Source organism: Ananas comosus, linkage group 5 (genome assembly GCF_001540865.1).
Source record: "Ananas comosus cultivar F153 linkage group 5, ASM154086v1, whole genome shotgun sequence".
Classification (NCBI taxonomy): domain Eukaryota; kingdom Viridiplantae; phylum Streptophyta; class Magnoliopsida; order Poales; family Bromeliaceae; genus Ananas; species Ananas comosus.
The window spans coordinates 14379679-14397179 of NC_033625.1; the positions used below are offsets into that span (position 1 = coordinate 14379679).

The window sequence follows — 17501 nt, forward strand, 5'->3', positions numbered from 1 at the left end:
TTTTTTTTTTTTTTGAGAAACCCTTAGCTTTTGATTATTAGTCAAAAAAAATTTAGAGTTCTATCAAATTCATTGTTAGTCTCATCAAACTTCACGGCTTTACTCACTTTTTATTAAATTATATATAACTAAATCAATTAAAAATTTATAATTAATAGGAACGTTAGATTTGATAAAACTTTTTAACTTAACTGAGTATCAAAAATTCAAATAAAAAATAATTAAAGTTAAGGGGCTCCCAATAAAAAAAATAATAATAATTAAGCGGTCACTATTTTTGTTTCTTTTTACTAGTCACATAGTGGTAAAATAAAATATTTATTTAAAAACAGAGAGCATTAATATCCAATTTAAAAGTTTGTGGTTTGAGAACCTAAATACAGTATAGTTAAAATATATATAGTTAAAAATATAATAATTATAGTTCTATGCATTTTATTTGGTTAAATATAGTTAAAAAATACAGTAAATACAAAAATTTTGTTTGATTACATGTAGTTAATAAGTGTATTTAGAAATTTCAAATATTTTTATTTATGAGACGGTAAGGTTACCTTTTATGCATGAAAAGAAAAAAAGAAAAAAAATTATTTACAAGTTATTAGGAAGGTAAATTTATCTTTATTTGAAATTACTCTGCTTAAGTGCTGCAGTTAGAAATACGGCTAATTTGAGTGCCATTTCAACTCATATGGTTCAGTATCCTACTATCCTTATACAGTTACAACTGTAGCAATTAAATTTAAATATATTGTTAAAATAAACGCCAAATTTAGATATGTATGTATTTATAATTCTCAGTGTAGTTATGAAATCACGGAGGGCAAATATGTAATTTCAATTTTTCCCAGTCTTGTGGAACTCTGGGGAATCTCAACTCCGAAATTCTAGTGTTACTTTATCGTGTAAAATTAGAACTGGCACATGAATAGCACAACCCTTTTTAAATTAATAATATATTATAAATTATTATATAAGATCAAAGTAGATGGTAAAGTGGGCTTTAACTTGTATTATTGGGCAAGTAAGTGAACTAATGCATTAGTGGTTGTAACGACAGGTAGAGCTCAAATTTACTAATAAATTCATAACAATTATTATCTCTAACACACATAACGTGACTATATTATAATTATAAATAAACTGAGTACATGTAAATTTATTTAATAAATAAATGCTACGTTGCCTCAGTTGCAATCAATCATATCCTCTCCCAAAATATAAAATAAAAATAAAATCTTCTATATAACAGTTATTATAAGCATAGTATATAGCAACTACAAAAATGCCATAAAAAACGACTACAATAGTGCATATATCTATAATATCACAAAAAATTCTACTTGTTTACCTAAGCAGAGATATAAATCTTACACCTCTGATCCTAAGTTTTAAAAATCCTTTTTAAGTTTAATAATAATTTCCACAAGATAAGAACCCATTAGGAGCCTTTAGATAAAGATTTGTAAGAATACACCCTCTATTGGGTAAATACCACAGCATTGCTCATAATATAACACATCACTATCAAAATTTATCATGGCATAATGTAAAAATTACAATAATTAAAAAAAATCAAACCAAATAATAAAACAAATTAAACTTTAAATAACAAAATATTTACCAGACTCCTAGTTAAGGGAAGCAGATGTAATAGCTATTTTTTCTTTTCTAACTAAAATAAAATTATAATAACAAGCCATCCATTATCCACAAGACATTCCATTAACTGCGTTTAAAAAACAATAAAAAAAAAAAAAAAGGTGAAGCCAAATAGGGCCTAGAAACTTTGCTCATGTTATTTTGTTTCTCTTTATGCTTTTCCAAATAGGAAACTTTTTGAGACCATATACCAAATAAAAAGCATAAATGTGATCAAATATCAGAAATGCACATAAACAGATAGAGTTCTTTGAGGAGAAAAGAGTACTTTATTGACATAATATTAAGTTTCATAAACTCGCGATCCAAACACAAGTAGAGACATTTCCGGTTACTTTAAATTAAACATCCAAGAACATACTAATAAGTGCGACTTTAATAGACTGTAAAGATTCAAATTACCAATGAGCTTGGCATTCGGCTCCTACCGCGTCAAGCCGACTCCAACCAACTGGTAGCTTCTCGCAATCGTACCACATTTCCCATTCCTAAAAAGTGCTTATCTGAAAAAGCCTTGCAAGTAAAAGCTGCTCGGAAGAGCAGGAAAACGACTTTCCGCGGCATCCAAAGTAAACAAGAACCAACTTAATCAAGCCTGATAGGATAATTGCTTTCGGGAGTTATTTCGCTAGTGTTTTTCTTAAAAAAGACCTGGTCACTCTTCGATGACGCTGACCAGCTCGTATTCGATTAATGAAAGGTTGTTGTCCTCTTTCACGGTAAAATCAGCGGGATCGCTGACTTCCACACGGCCCCATTTGTCCACGGCAAGACGCATCGAGCCCTTAAACATGTCGATCTTTGCATTCCTCAGGGTTACGGTTGTCCCGGGTTTCATCAAGTCCACTGTGAAAAATAAAAATAAATAAAAAGTAAATAAATGGGGAATTGAGAACTAGTAAGATAGTATTTCAAAGGCCGTAACAAGAAAAAAGTAGGAAAATAATCCTAAGACCAAAAGGGAAAATTATCATCTTTGATGGCCGAAATCATCCTGAGAAGGTTTGAAAATTTGATGCATGTGCAATACACGTTAGCGTTGGAAATATAAACAAAAACCCTTCAAAAATGGTAGAATTGGCTATTTGAGGTTCTCGAAGTTGCGGAGGACGACTGGAAAATGTCATGGAAAGAGAGAGCACTTACTTATAGTCCTATACTTGAGCTTTGAGGATGAAATGAACCTACAGAGCTAAATTAGTATATCCAAGTTTTAAGAATCAGGGCTTGTTTGGTATTGAGGCTCATCTAAGTAGGCAAAAACGGAGTTGGGCGAAAGTATATAGAGATATGCTTCTCCGATTTCCGGTAGGACCGAAGAAAAATATTATTGTAACCGACTTATTACGATATGTGGAACATAATATTATGTATGAAAACAAACCTGATACTTTCTCACCATATGTAACGCAATCTCTCACAATCCTAAACGAAGCCTTAGAATATACAAAAATGTTACAGTAATTTTGTTAAGATAGGAAACAAGATAACAAGGGGAGGTCCTCAAATACGAAACACTCTATGAAGCCTTATGTTTCATCTGAACATCAACAGATAAGGCACGCGAAATGTGGATGCAAACCGACAAGTACATATCTCGTCTAGGAAATTGCTATCCTTCAACACTTGTTCAGACTTCGGCTTATTTCTTTTATATTCATGTAAAAGCAAATGAACAAGCTCATGAGCGCAGGTATTTGAATTCTGAAGATACCGATAGAATTGCAAATCTTCTATGCAAAGTACATGAGCACAAGTAAATTTAATTGCAAGTTCAACCACTCATAAATAGCACCAATCTACTTAAGCATGTCTGATTCTTCAATAGCTCTCTGAATCCCCTTTTCCTACTTATTTCTATTGCGCTCCGTGTTAATTGTTATATCATAAGTTACTTTTATATGTTGATATGAACTTATTCATATAACATGCTCACCATAATAACATAATCAAGAGCATATTCAAAGTGAGCCGTTCCATCGTACATGTGCTACTACACATCATATTAACGCATAATTTAATTTCCAACTACAGTAAAATAAATTGAAATAGGCGATCGGAAAGAAAAAAAATTACCTTGCTCGTTCCGAGCAGTGAAGACGATCATCCCAGTTTCATCCCCGACCAAGCATTCGGCAATTCGCATCTGCCGAGCCTGGGGCCCATCCGATCGCCCTTTCTGCATGATCATCTTCGAATCCACCACTTTTACGGTGAGCGTGTGCCCTTTAGTCCCGGGACGAAGTTGATCGACTTTAGTAAAGATCGGTTTCCTCAAACTGGACTTCGATTCCGCCATCTCCTCGATAACCTTTCATATTACATCAACAAATTTTTTTTAAAAAAAATGAGTTGCAATTTTCTTTGTCAACTAGCATATTCAATGATAAGAATAATCATCAACTCTAAACATACATTTCATCAGTAGCATTCGCATATCTATCTCTACTACATTTATAAAAAAAAAAAAAAATTTACCCCTCTGAAGTTGGTATTAGAGGGATATATATACACAAAAGTACCATTTTTTCACAAAAGATGTATATGAGGTGTTCTAAAATTTAATTAAATTTAGCCTTCAAAGAAGGTACTCAGGCCAATACATCTGGCAGCAGAATATTAAACAAACTATTTCAATAGTTAATGAGATCCAACAGAAAAAACATTCATAGTAACCCCAAATTCGTGAATATAACCCCAAAAACCATAAAATACCTTACAATTCGTCAATGAAAAGAAAAAAAAATGTAATATTCGATTAATTATTATTATCTAATTGAAGCACTGAAACACGCACCAATTTTCCGTAGTCGGATCTAAGAAAAGCCCTTTAGATAACAATACTACGACCAAAAATACCAATAAAACTAATGAAATTAGGAATTAAGACACCCCAACACAAAAACAAAACAATTAGCGAAAACCCTAATTCGAAAGCGAGAACCAAATCAAACAACGAAACCCTAATTCGAAAGAGGAGAGGAGAGCGAATCCGATTGGGATTCGGCCACGAGGGCGAATCGAAGCCCTGAATCGCGATTCGGCACCGCGCGTTCGAGGAGATGGGGAGAAGTAGGGTTTCGGGGAACTCACGATATTTTTCGGGGGCTTTTTGGGTAAATTTGGGCGATTTTTTTTGATCGATTCGGAGAGAATGAGAAAAAGCGAGAGGGGGCTCCGAGTATTATAACCAAGGGCTCGACCATTTTACAGGGGACGAGGACGAGTCCCTAGCCGTCCGATTAGTTTGATCACACACGTACACGTGGCACCGGAGAGTGCAAAATTGTATAACAAATTGGAATTGGGCCCTTTTTGGTCCCTTTGTTTTAACTTGTATTTTTAATTATATACATCTCTAATTATACTGTATTTTTATTATATTCATTTAAATGGTCCCTAAATGGTGTTAAAACCTTAGTTTTATGAAACATAAGACGTGATATATTTAGCCTTTGACTTTTCCGATCATGAGATAATCACATGCTAACACTAATTGAAAAGCTGAATGTAAAACTAGAGATAGAATGATTGATTTTAAAACAAATTGATTTTTCGCTTTATATAAATTTTAACTCTTTTTTTTTTTGTTTACAATCATTCCAAAGTTTTCGAGAAAAAGATAAAAGCCACAAAGAAATTACATGAAACAATTATTTTTTACTTTTTAAGTCTTCAATATTATATCCTTAAGTTATTTTTAACTTAAGTTGTCAAAAAAGCATTTTAAATGTTTATATCTAACACTCTCGTTCATGTTGGAGCTCCAACACGAACTCAAAACAGTTAGAAAGTTATATTCAATATTATCCTTATGTCTATCATCGAACTCAAAACTCCCTGCTCTAAAATCACGTTAAATAACGCAGAACAACCGGTTTTTTTTTTTAAAAAAAAAGCACCTTAAGCCACTAGAGATTGTATTCAATAGATTTGCATTTAAGATTGGAGAAGTAAGGATTCATGCATATTTGAGCACTAATAAGATTCAACCATGATCAACTACAATAAAGAAGCAACCTTGTCCAAACAGTTCAATCCACCAAAGGATACACACTCTTGTTAACAGTCACCATAGATGACCTAAGATCTTTATTTATACAACACTTAAAAGCCTTGATGGACTACTGTTTAATGAAGCAAAAGCAATTACGCCGGGTTTATCGAAGGTTAAGAACAACCCACTCGCAGTTCAATGGAAAAGCAGCAGCAGAGGAACGCGTGCAGATGTGATCTGATCACTGGTACTGGCTCGCGAGTTTCCCTTCCTTGACTATGTAGTTCTGTGCCGGGAAATCCTCCCCTTTGAAGTACCTATCCAGCATGTCTTTGACTCCTGCTGCGTACCTCAGCTGCGAACATTTGATTAATTCACAATTAATAAGTTTCAAGTTATAAGTTATACAGTAGTAATTAGAAAGAAATAAGAATTCGATTAAAATCTCAACGATCTATAAATATATATATGTGTCCCTGATGTTCGAATGTAGGAAAGCACTCTTTTCATTTTTTTCCCCACCTCACATTCTCACGGAATGTTACATACTCACATAATGTTAGGAACTTAAAAGATTTAACTATAATACCCAAGAAAATGCGGGCCAAGCAAAGGTTTCGTTTTTCTTTGGTTCCGTAACGATCCAACTCGACCCGCTAGCAATAATAACTCGTTGGATCCAAACCACCGGCCCAAAATATTTAAGCCCAGTTATTATTTCTAGTATGTCTGTCACTTATAAGCCCATCACACTCTCCCACATTATCTGATGTGAAACTATTGGAGTGTCACCGGTTGACCTGGTCCACCTTAGGATTTCTCACTTTAACTGCCCCAACCTGGCCAGGCACGGTTTCGCAAACCGTTGAGCCACACCAGGCAGGGTAAATTTGACCCGGACCACTCCGGTCCAAGGACTCGAGCTTTAGTAGGCCATAAACTCTCCTCTAGTGGCAAAATATGGAACCATCACTAGGAACGAAGAACATGGAAAACAATACCTGGCCATCAATGGTAGTCCCAGAAATGTGAGGCGTCATCGCGTGGTTAGGCATGTATCGCCATGGATGATCCTTAGGTGCTGGTTGTGGATTCCACACATCACCACCGTAGCCTAAAAATGATAACAGGTTATTCATACTACTATTTGGAAAGGTGAAAGTTTAAAAACTTGCACAAAAATTCAACCATAGTTTATTATAGTTTCAACCTGCTTTATTTGATTCCATGCAATAAGAAAAGTATATTCGAAACTCGAAAGATTGTTCACCATGTGCATTTCCTCCAAAAACAAGTTTATGTGCATAATTTTTATGCCGTAGTAACCATATAGTGGAAATACTGAACAAACTTTAAATAATCACCCAGCGTTAGTGCTAATTCAGAGAAGGTAAATAATATAGAGGAGAGTGGATTGTAATTACCTGCAATATGTCCACTGTTACAAGCATCTACGACTGCTTGAGTATCCATGATCGCTCCTCGCGCATTGTTCACGATGATCACACCCTTCTTCATCTTCGCAATCCTCTCTTTGTTGAACAGGCCTCTGAGGAAAAAATGCAGCATGGAATCTAGAATTACATAAAAAAGAAATGTCTTTTCCCTTGTTAATTATAATTGTTATAAAAAGGCTACAGTTTGTGTGAAAGTGTTGTTTGAGTAGAGCTATTTAAGTAAGCGTTAACAGTTTCATTAAAAATGTTCACCATATTTGTGCGAAGAAAAGAACTAAAGCATCCAATTCTGGAAGGTCCCATTTCAGCTTCCAACAACAGTAAAAGCTTAAAAATGTTTTATTTACAAATGCTTTGCTGTTGCTTCTCAAAGTAGAGAAGTTGTTGCAAATGCCAAACCAAATATGCACTCTAAAAACTGAGAACCAATTCATGGCTTTGATATACTTAAAAGCATAGGTCACCTAGAGAATCTGGCAAACAGAGAAAATGAATTACGGCCTATTTACATTCCTTCACAAAAATTGCTTCAGCAGGAAGTTAGAATGCAGAGAGCAAAACCTTGTTTTCTCGGTAAGAGGGGTGTTGATCACGACTACATCACACTTCGGTAGCATTGCATCTAAATCCTCCTCAAATTTTGCACCAATCTCCTTCTCTAGCCCAGGGTCTATCTTAATCCTATCATGATAGAGCAAATTGCAGCCAAACGGCTTTAGCCGCTGCAGCAGAAGCTTCCCGATTCGCCCAGCTCCAACAGTTCCGACAGTCTTACCCTCGAGATCATACGCTCTATATGCTATAGCCGCGACATTCCACTCGCCATTAATAACCTACTTTCATTAAAGAGAATCAACAATGATGATAATAATAATAACAGCAGCCACAACGATAAACAATAACCACAATTTGACGATATCTGCACAAGAATCAGAACAACAATAAAAGGCCTTGCATATTAATCTTGATTTTAGGAATTGTTCTTGTAGATTCAAGTGTAACAATATAGTTTTTAAAACTTGTTCTACACGACGCATCATGTACTTTATATTAATTTACAGTCTAAAAGGGGCAGCATGCCACCACTCAGGGAACAAATTTGTAATCAACCGTAGTAATAATAATAATAATAATAATAATAATAATATCTTTTTTTTCGTTTTGTCTTGGAAGAGAAGTAATAACCTGATGGTACCCAGGTAAGAAGTTGCGCATGAGAATCAGAACCCTCAGCAGCTCGTCTTCTGCTACTGATACCACGTTACTCCCAGTGACTTCCGCGACAGTTAATCCAGCATCGGCAGCAGCATTTAGGTCAATGTGGTCGGAGCCGATGCCGGCGGTGAGAAGGAGCTGGAGGTTCTTTGCCTGCTTTATTCTCTCAGCCGTGACGTAGGCTGGATGGAAGGGAGTGGTTATGAGAACGTGCATGTCGGATATATGCTTCTCGAGTTCTGGTACAAAGCACAACTAGTTTAGTAGAAGACGATACTAATAAACTTTTGTTATAATAAATAAATAAATAAATATAATGAAATTGGGAACACCATTATCTACACCACTACAAAAACAGTGGCTTCGCAGTTTTCTTTTCCCTCCTTTTTTCGCTCCTCAATGTAGAAGATTTTTTGGAAAGAACTTTATTTGATGCCAAGAGCAACAAATGGAAACCAATATAGTTTTAAAAATATATATATACCTTGCAATATTCTACTTAAAGTAAATTTAGAAAACAAAACACCCATTGATCCAACAACCTTGTCGCAGAGTATAATGTCTTCGACGAAAAAAAAGCAATTAAGATAAAGAAACAATCGAGACAATCTGGACATTCTAACGGTTTTCAGAAAACATGCAGATTTGTTTGCAATGAGTGTATATAGACCATAGAGAGCAGATCAACAATTCCATATTCAAAATCTCGCCATCTATATCACAATGAAAAAGTCAATGCGAAAAAGATAATCCATTCTAATTAAAAACACTGTTTTCTAATAGCTTAAGTTTTTAGAGATAAACAATTATTTTACATTACTTAATATGATATCAGAGCAGGAGATCTTGAGTTTGAATCTTACCAGGCTCCTAGCTTCATTTAGTTTCCTCCTATCTAACTTAAGTTCACATCTTGGACCTACCGAAAAGTCTCTAGAGGAAGAGTGTTTACTATAAATATTAAAAACACCAATCTTCGGTAGCTTAAGCTTTTGAAGATAGACAGTCATTTCACATTATAAAACACACCGCAAAATGAACGAGTAATAAACCTCGTCATGCTTTTCTAGCTCCTTTAAAAACTAAAATTAAACTGCATAGTCGACGACTGGACTCAAATTGATGTAATAGACTTACAACCTATTCTTTTATGTTCTTCTTTTAATCATTAGAAATCTATAAGTACCCCCTTTTCCCAGTATCAAAGATCTGATGATCATAGATTGATCATACTTATATTCGACATGTAATTCCCGCTACACGGTGAATAGATAGTTGCAGTGCTTAACCACTGTTGTCGTGGTATCAAAATCTAACCATAATAGATTAATCATACTAATATCCGTCATATGATAGCATCATCATGCTTGTTACCTACAGTGTTGTTCCAATCCAAACCAAATAAACCAACCGAAACAAACCTAATTAGTTCGATTTGGTTCGGTCCGAATAAAGTGCCCCTTAAACAGGAACCAAACCGACGGCACATTAAAATTCCAACATGAACTAGAAAAGAAGAATGGTTTCGATTATTGTTCACCGACCACTATCCGGGCCTTCCTTGTCGTCAGTGATGATGTACTGGTGGCCTTGCGATTCGAGCCAGTCCTGGATTCCCAGGCCGTGCTCGACACACCCCACGAAGTTTGGGTTCATGTCGGCGTACTCGTTGGCCTTGTAGAATACCCCAACTATCTTCTTGCTCCCAGGGGAGGCCTGAAATGGATCAAACATTCAATCAAAACACAGAATTCGAATTTTACATAAAAGTAGCATGTTAAATACTAAATTTCTTCGGCGGCAGAATCAAAATCTAAAAGTTGGTGATTTTCTATGAATCCAACGGGTGTAGATATCTACAAGGAGTTATTAGTGTTGAATATAAAATATCAAAACAACGTTTAGATGATTGTTTCATACTCTTTAACATGGTAAACATGGTATAACAATACGAGAAAAAGTGTTAAATATAAAAATATTGAAGTACCATTCTCTAATAGCTTGAGCTTTTGAAAATGCAATCATCTCACCTTTTCCCCTTTTTTTTTTAACAATTAGTGAGCAAATAATGATCTTTGATCGAAAGAGAATGTTGAACTATTGATATCAAAATGAGGAGAAAAAAAGGAAAATCAAAATTAAGATCGAAAAATCTCTAGAAAAAATTTAAAATTAACTCAAAAATTCCTTAAATTTCCAAAATGATTACATCTAAACCCTAAACCCTTAAATAATTCCGAAAAGTCGGTTTTCCATCTAACATGCAACAAAAAGATTCCATTAAAGCACACTCCAAATTTCCAGAAACTTAGCAAAAGAATTAAAAAAAATTGAAGACCATCAAAAATTACTTCGAAATTCACTAAAATTTCCAGCAATTAAGCTTATAAAATAAAATAAATTTTTTTCACTGATTACATGAACTCTATTTCATTTCAACTTAAAACCTACTCAAATCAGTAAAATAATAAAAAAAAATGACCTAAAAACCATACAAATCACATGAAAAAGAGGAGAAAAGTTCAATTTACCCAAAAAAAAAATCAAAAATTACTTCAAAACACCAACAAATTTCACCAAGTGACCTAAAATTCCCCTAAATAAGTACTTGAAAAATCGCCCCCAAAAAACAAACAATTTTTTGCACAAATTACATGAAGTTTCCTCGACACTGAAGCGATTTGCGCATTCGCCGGCCCCAAAACCCCGATCGCTCGCTTCGCCGCCCTTAACATCGCCATTGATTTAGCGATAATTTTGTGAACAAAAATTTGGGGGAACAAAAAAAAAAAACTAAGTAGAGAGGAGACGAAGAAGCTGTGAGAGAGAGAGAGAGAGAGAGAGAGAGAGAGAGAGAGAGAGAGATAAGCACGAAGAGAGTGTGTAGCGAAGAGAGAGAAAGTGGACAGTAGCGAAGAGAGAGAAAGTGGACACTTGCAAAAGGAGAGGGGAGGAAGAGGACAAGAGGAATACGTAGGATAAAGGGGGGTATTTGGTCATATTAGCACATTGCGTAGAAAGCGTGTAGTTTATTGACACGTGTACCGAGCAGGGCCAAAAATGTACGAAGACCCCTCACCTATAATATTTGCAGAAAAAGGCCCTCAATTTTTTTGGGAATAATTTCATGCACACCCCCCATTTGTTAAAATGTTTTGAAATTGACCCCCAGAGATTTTTTTTTTGATATACATTCTCTCTACTTACTTACAGTGTGATTTTATATGCACTCGACATCAATTCTTTTAGTAAAATAATTGTTAATCATGTGTATCTTTTACAAATGTTTATTTTAATTATAACATAATTACCAATATTACTAGCAAAAGGAATTAAATTAAGTTCTTTTTACGTTTCGATTTATTTCAAATATACCCCAATAGTTAAATTCCGTTAATAAATTGTTAGTAATAAGCGTTATCTTTATAAAATTATAATTTTACCTTTTCAAATATACCCTTCTATCATCACCTATTTTTTTTATTTGCCGTTAAATTAGGAGCACTAAAACTCAAAAAGTATTTTGATTGTTTGTCCTTTCAAATATACCCTTCTGCTATTATTAATATTTCTTATTTGTTCTTAAGTTAAGGGCAAAAGAGATATTTTGATTTTTTTTTTAACTCTGGTAGATATTTAACTCACGTTTAACCTATGTTAATTTAACGAGGAATAACTGTAGGAATATTTTGAAATAACGGAGGAACATTTGAGGGTATATTAGAAAGAGAAAAAAATAAGGATAAATAAAATATTTTTAAAGTGATTTTATTTTTCATTTTTTATTATCAATTTTATTATTTTTTCTTAAATCAGTGACAAAGTTAAGACTAAAGAATACTAAAGTAAATATTCGAATATTCGATAAAGCTAGATGTGTATGAAGTTTTTTGTATGTAATAATTTAACAAAATATTAATGAAAAAGCTAACGAAAAGAGAAAAATAAAATCACAGTACACTAAATTGATACATTTTAAATCACAGGATACCAAAGTGAGAAAGTGCGAAATCATAGCGCGGTATTTGAAGTTTACTCAAAAGATTTTAAAGTTGAGGGTTAGATTTCAAAACTGCATGTAGTCGAGGGGTCTCTATACATTTTCACCAAAACTTCATTAAGCAGTGTTTGGTGTGTTGGCACGTGTAGGCGATCAACTAAGTTAGGGGGGTTGCATAATAGTTGAGGAGTCTCTATACATTTCACCAGCGTGGGGGCTGCGAAGAGTGAAATAAGATGGGGAAAGGGCACCCGACGTCTTCTCTCGACGCTTTAAGGGGCTGCATGTATTTTTAACTATACTAGCAATGTACCCGTGCTTTACTGCGGGTAAGATGAATATATTTTTAATTATATTTTTAGAATATATATATATATATATATATATAGAGAGAGAGAGAGAGAGAGTGAGGCTACTATGTTATCGAAAACACGGAGCCTTCCGTGCTTCCAGCTCGTTTTCGATATTGCGACTTTCGAATCGTCGATCGGCTCAGTTAAACTTGATCTAGAGTATTTGAAGTACCTAGAAAATAAATTTTATGATTTTACGATATCATTTGCCTAGTGAACGAAGGGGCTCAAAATCAACGGCTGAAAATAAAAAACTTACAAAATGTAATAATATGACATTAAAATTTTTAATCAAAGATATTGATCTTGTTTTATATAGTATAAAGAATTTTCTATCAAAATTTCACGTGATTTGGATATTTTTACACCGTTAAACTTGCAAACGGCACACTACGGCCTTTGAAATTTGTTGATTTTGAGCCCATTCGATCACTAGGCAAATGATATCGAAAAATAATAAAATTTATTTTCTAGGTACTCCAAATACTCTAGATCAAGTTTAACGGAGCCGATCGACGATTCGAAAGTCGCAACATCGAAAACGAGCTNGATTTCAAAAAAGTGAAATTTTCTGAAACAGAAAATGTAATTTAATAATATACTTATTATTTGTGCTAGTACATATCATCTTTTTGTGTTATTTTTACTTTTTACTTTTCTGATTTTATTTAGATTATTTTTGTCGACCAATGCAAGCAATATCAAGAATTGGGAGAGTGTTTCAATTGAATTAATAATTAACAGGCAATGAATAACTTAAATAAAAATAATTAAAGATCGATAAAATATTAATCAAATTAACATAGTTGAGTGTCTAACTCAAAGTGGTATTTAGTCGAATTCATTGACTGCACTGGCCAAGTGTATATATATCTCATACACACCAATAAATTTATACAATAGAGATGTTAAAATTAAATTTTAGTTAATTTAATTTAGTTTATAATATTTAAAATATCTATACGTGAATATTTATAAATTTTAGATATAGTTATTAAAATAAAATTATAATTTTCTTATTGGATCCACGATGCCCCCATTGCACCAATAACTGGACATAAAATTTAGATGTATGTATTAAATTTGTTTAAGGATTTTATGATGCAATGGGTGCACCGAGTATATGGGCTAGATATGTGTCACAAAGGGAGAGGGCCTCATGATTCCTCATTGTTGAAAATTATTGCCTGCACCTGGTGTATGTGTACCATTCATAAATACCGATAAACTTGTATGATAAAAGTACGAAAAAAAAAATTCTAAATTAAAATCTAATTAATTAAATTTATTTTATGATACTTTAAATATCTTTATATTAACAAATATAAAATTTAAATATATATATTAAAATAAAATAATATTTTTTAAGGATTATAGTGCACTGGGATGGTCTACGGTGCACCAGGTGTATCGAGTCATTGAGTCGGACACGTGTCAAGTAAAGAACAATGCTCCACGGACTTTTAGTATATAGTAATAAATTACAAATTTATAGTTAAAAATATATATATTTATTAATATTTTTTTAGTTTAGTGTAGTTAGGTCCAACTGTTACAGCTGTATCTACACAAGAATACCTAAATATGCAGTTAAATTGGCTACAGTACCAAATACAGCAGTTGAGCCGGAGTGGACTTACCCATTAAAAATATAAACAAAGTGTAATTTTTTTTTCCTACACATCTTTTTTATTTTTTATTTTCAAAAATACATATTCATGAAATCTGATAGGATTAGTAATATCCGTTAGGGTCAATAAATTTTTTGCATACGCTTTTTATTTTTCAGTCTACCAGTTTAATTATATCTTAATTTTTATTTTGAACAAATTTATAATATATTTATATTTAAAATTTATTAAATTCATACATAATTTTATAATATATAAATTATATATAAATATAAAAGTCTTAATTACTAATTAAAATATGATTCATTATGCTCAGAAGAGATAATCTCACCTTTCTATATAGAAATTGACAGAATTTACAAATACAAATCTCAACTACAAACTACCAAACAGAAAAAATATAACTGCAGCAGTTGCAACTGTACAAAACCAAACAAACTAGATATAGTTAATTACAACTGCAGCATTTACAACTGTATGTATTTTTAATTACACTATTTTTGTAACTACATCCAACCAAAAAGCCCCTAAGTGAATTAATTAATTAATAATTATATATATATATATATATATATATATATATAAATATAAAATTTTATGTTTTTAAAATTAATAGTTAACGTCAACGATTCATCCGCCCCTGTAGTGGAATGGGGAAGGGTGGAGTTAGGTATATTCGAAGTGACGAAAAGCTAGTTAGAGCAAATCACAATTAAAATTCGTGAGTGTCTGTATATTTTAGATAAATTGACTGCATCTTCTAACAACTCGATCTGACACAGGGAGGGCGGCGGGGGCGGCATGTGGGCTGCAAAGAGTGAAACTCTCATAACCGGTCATGTTAGAAACAAATCTCCTCTTTAAGAGAATACTAGTGTAGTGACCCGCGCGATGCGGCAGGTAAAAATGTTTTAATAAATACATATAAACGTAAAGAAGAAATAAAAAAATATAACCATATTGATTTAACAATATAAAAAATATATTAGAGACTTTTATTTATAATTAAATTACAACTTACCAAAACACAATAAAAGAAATCGAAAAAAAAGAAAGAACTATGGAAGAAGAAAAATTGTTACATAAATATCATGAAAAAACATTTGGAATATGCGACGAAAGGATAACAAATATTAAATGACACACTGAAGAACCTCAAATTCACATTTAGCTAATCAAATAAAGAGATTCATTTGTCCTATTCTCTTTTTTGGCCCTAATCATATTCCTCTTAAAAACCAATTATGAAGTGACCTACACATTAAAGTGGATAGATACTAATAAAGTAAAATTTTAAAAATAATATATTGTCAGTAAAGATAAAAATAAAATATATTCATTTTTATTAATTAAATAATCTTAAATATACAGATCGAGCCGAGAATAACTAAAAAAAATATAATACTTGCCTAAAGTAAACAAAAGAATTATAAGCAAAACTCTAAATTAAGCAAAATTGAAATTTATACAGTATTATATATTATTACCTTTCCAATTTACTTTCATTTATAGGACACAAAATTTAGAGCTATCATATGTTGACTTGAAGTCAATGCTAGAGCCAAAATAAGGAAAAATACTATAAAATTAAATTCCAATTACTCTCCATTTATGGGACACAAAATTTGGAGCTATCATATGTTGACTTGAAATCCATGCTAGAGCCAAAAAATAAGAGAAAAAATACTATAAAATCAAATTTAAAAGGGCAGTAAATAGAGGCCAAATAGGGTCGACTCAATGTACAAAATCCGACACAGATTATTTGATTTGATGTAAATAGAGTAATATGTGGTTAGTCAAAAATCACAATATAGTCTCAGACGACAATTAAGCAATAAATAAAGATTAAGACTTCCTACCTGCTGGATTATTGAGCATCTGGTAGAAAAAAAAAATTATTTGTTTTTATTAGTGCTCATTGAGAAATTTTGATCAATTTTAATGTTTGATGGGCTAGTTTTTGAATCCTTCCATCAACTTGTACAGAAGTCCTACTTGAAAAGACAGGTGGTACTACCACATCGCCATCTCAATTCCTAGAGAAGATGCAACACGACTACTCGATGGCACCAATACTTTTTAAGTTCCTAGAATATAGTTCATAAATTGGGTTATAAAGAGAATAAAATGACTTAGGTTATTTTTTGTATAAATATTAATTATAAATTTTATAATATGTAATAAATTTTGTATATATAGTTTACAAATGTTAAAATAAAAAAATTGGATTTATAAGTGCAGGAGAAAGAAAATAAAAATTATTTTTCAATCTTTATTAAATAAGTTATATATATATATATATATATATATATATATATATATATATATATATATTATAGAAGTTCTAATTTTCCTTGTTCTTTTTTTATTAAAATAAATGAATAGAATAATTAGTCAAAAAATTATGGAATATAAACAAAATAGATGAAATGATAATAAATTACTTAATCATTGTAAGTCGGGAAAAAACAATTTACTTAATAATAAAGTAATACGAAAGTAATCCTAGAAATGAAATACACGATTAAACAAATTTAAATGACAATATAAAAATTAATATATTGATTAGCTATAAATTTAACAAAATACTCTGTTGATATTATAAAATGATAACAAAATAAGTAAGTTTTAAATAAGTGAATAGAATAATTAGTTAGTAAATTGAGGACAAAATTTAAAATAGATGGAATGACAACAAACAAGCTCATTATTTTGGTTAGATTAATGTTTCGCCATGTATAGAGTGTTAGTATAAGATTAATAAGCCTTCACTAAAAACTAATGCAAAGATTCTTAGCTTGGTGTTTAGAGGAAAAGATCGGTTATTTAGTAAAAAAAACAAAAGAAAAGAAAATGATTATGAGATATTTATTTGTCAAAGAACATGTAGGTTTCATACCTCATGGAGAATTTCATAGTAATTTAAACATATTTTGAACTAAAAGGAACTTTGTAATGTTTCATGAAAAATAACTTTCCAAAAGTTATGTAGCATTTGAAACTCTCGGATTTTGCGACCTCTCGCATGATCCTTTTATCATCTTCAAAGCATCGTTGATGAAAATGAAGGGACCATTTGGATCATCCATTCCTGCAAATGAGCAACAAACTTAAAATTTAACCTAAATTAAGCAAATGTTGTGAATCTATAGCTAACTTTTGTGAAAAATATACTTGCCTTTC

The 17501-nt window shown here is 32.2% G+C and overlaps 2 protein-coding genes across 2 annotated transcripts; both read right to left on the reverse strand.

Annotated features, from left to right (window-relative positions):
- Positions 1909-4883, reverse strand: LOC109710909 (uncharacterized protein At4g28440-like). The gene is made up of 3 exons (XM_020233718.1): positions 4756-4883; positions 3739-3973; positions 1909-2508 (listed from the first exon to the last, which is right to left on the reverse strand). Exons 2-3 carry the CDS (start codon positions 3959-3961, stop codon positions 2318-2320), a joined length of 414 nt encoding a protein of 137 aa, XP_020089307.1. The 5' UTR covers positions 3962-3973; positions 4756-4883; the 3' UTR covers positions 1909-2317.
- Positions 5621-11182, reverse strand: LOC109710449 (formate dehydrogenase 1, mitochondrial). The gene is made up of 7 exons (XM_020233012.1): positions 10986-11182; positions 9876-10047; positions 8302-8570; positions 7678-7949; positions 7084-7208; positions 6661-6773; positions 5621-6014 (listed from the first exon to the last, which is right to left on the reverse strand). Exons 1-7 carry the CDS (start codon positions 11070-11072, stop codon positions 5901-5903), a joined length of 1152 nt encoding a protein of 383 aa, XP_020088601.1. The 5' UTR covers positions 11073-11182; the 3' UTR covers positions 5621-5900.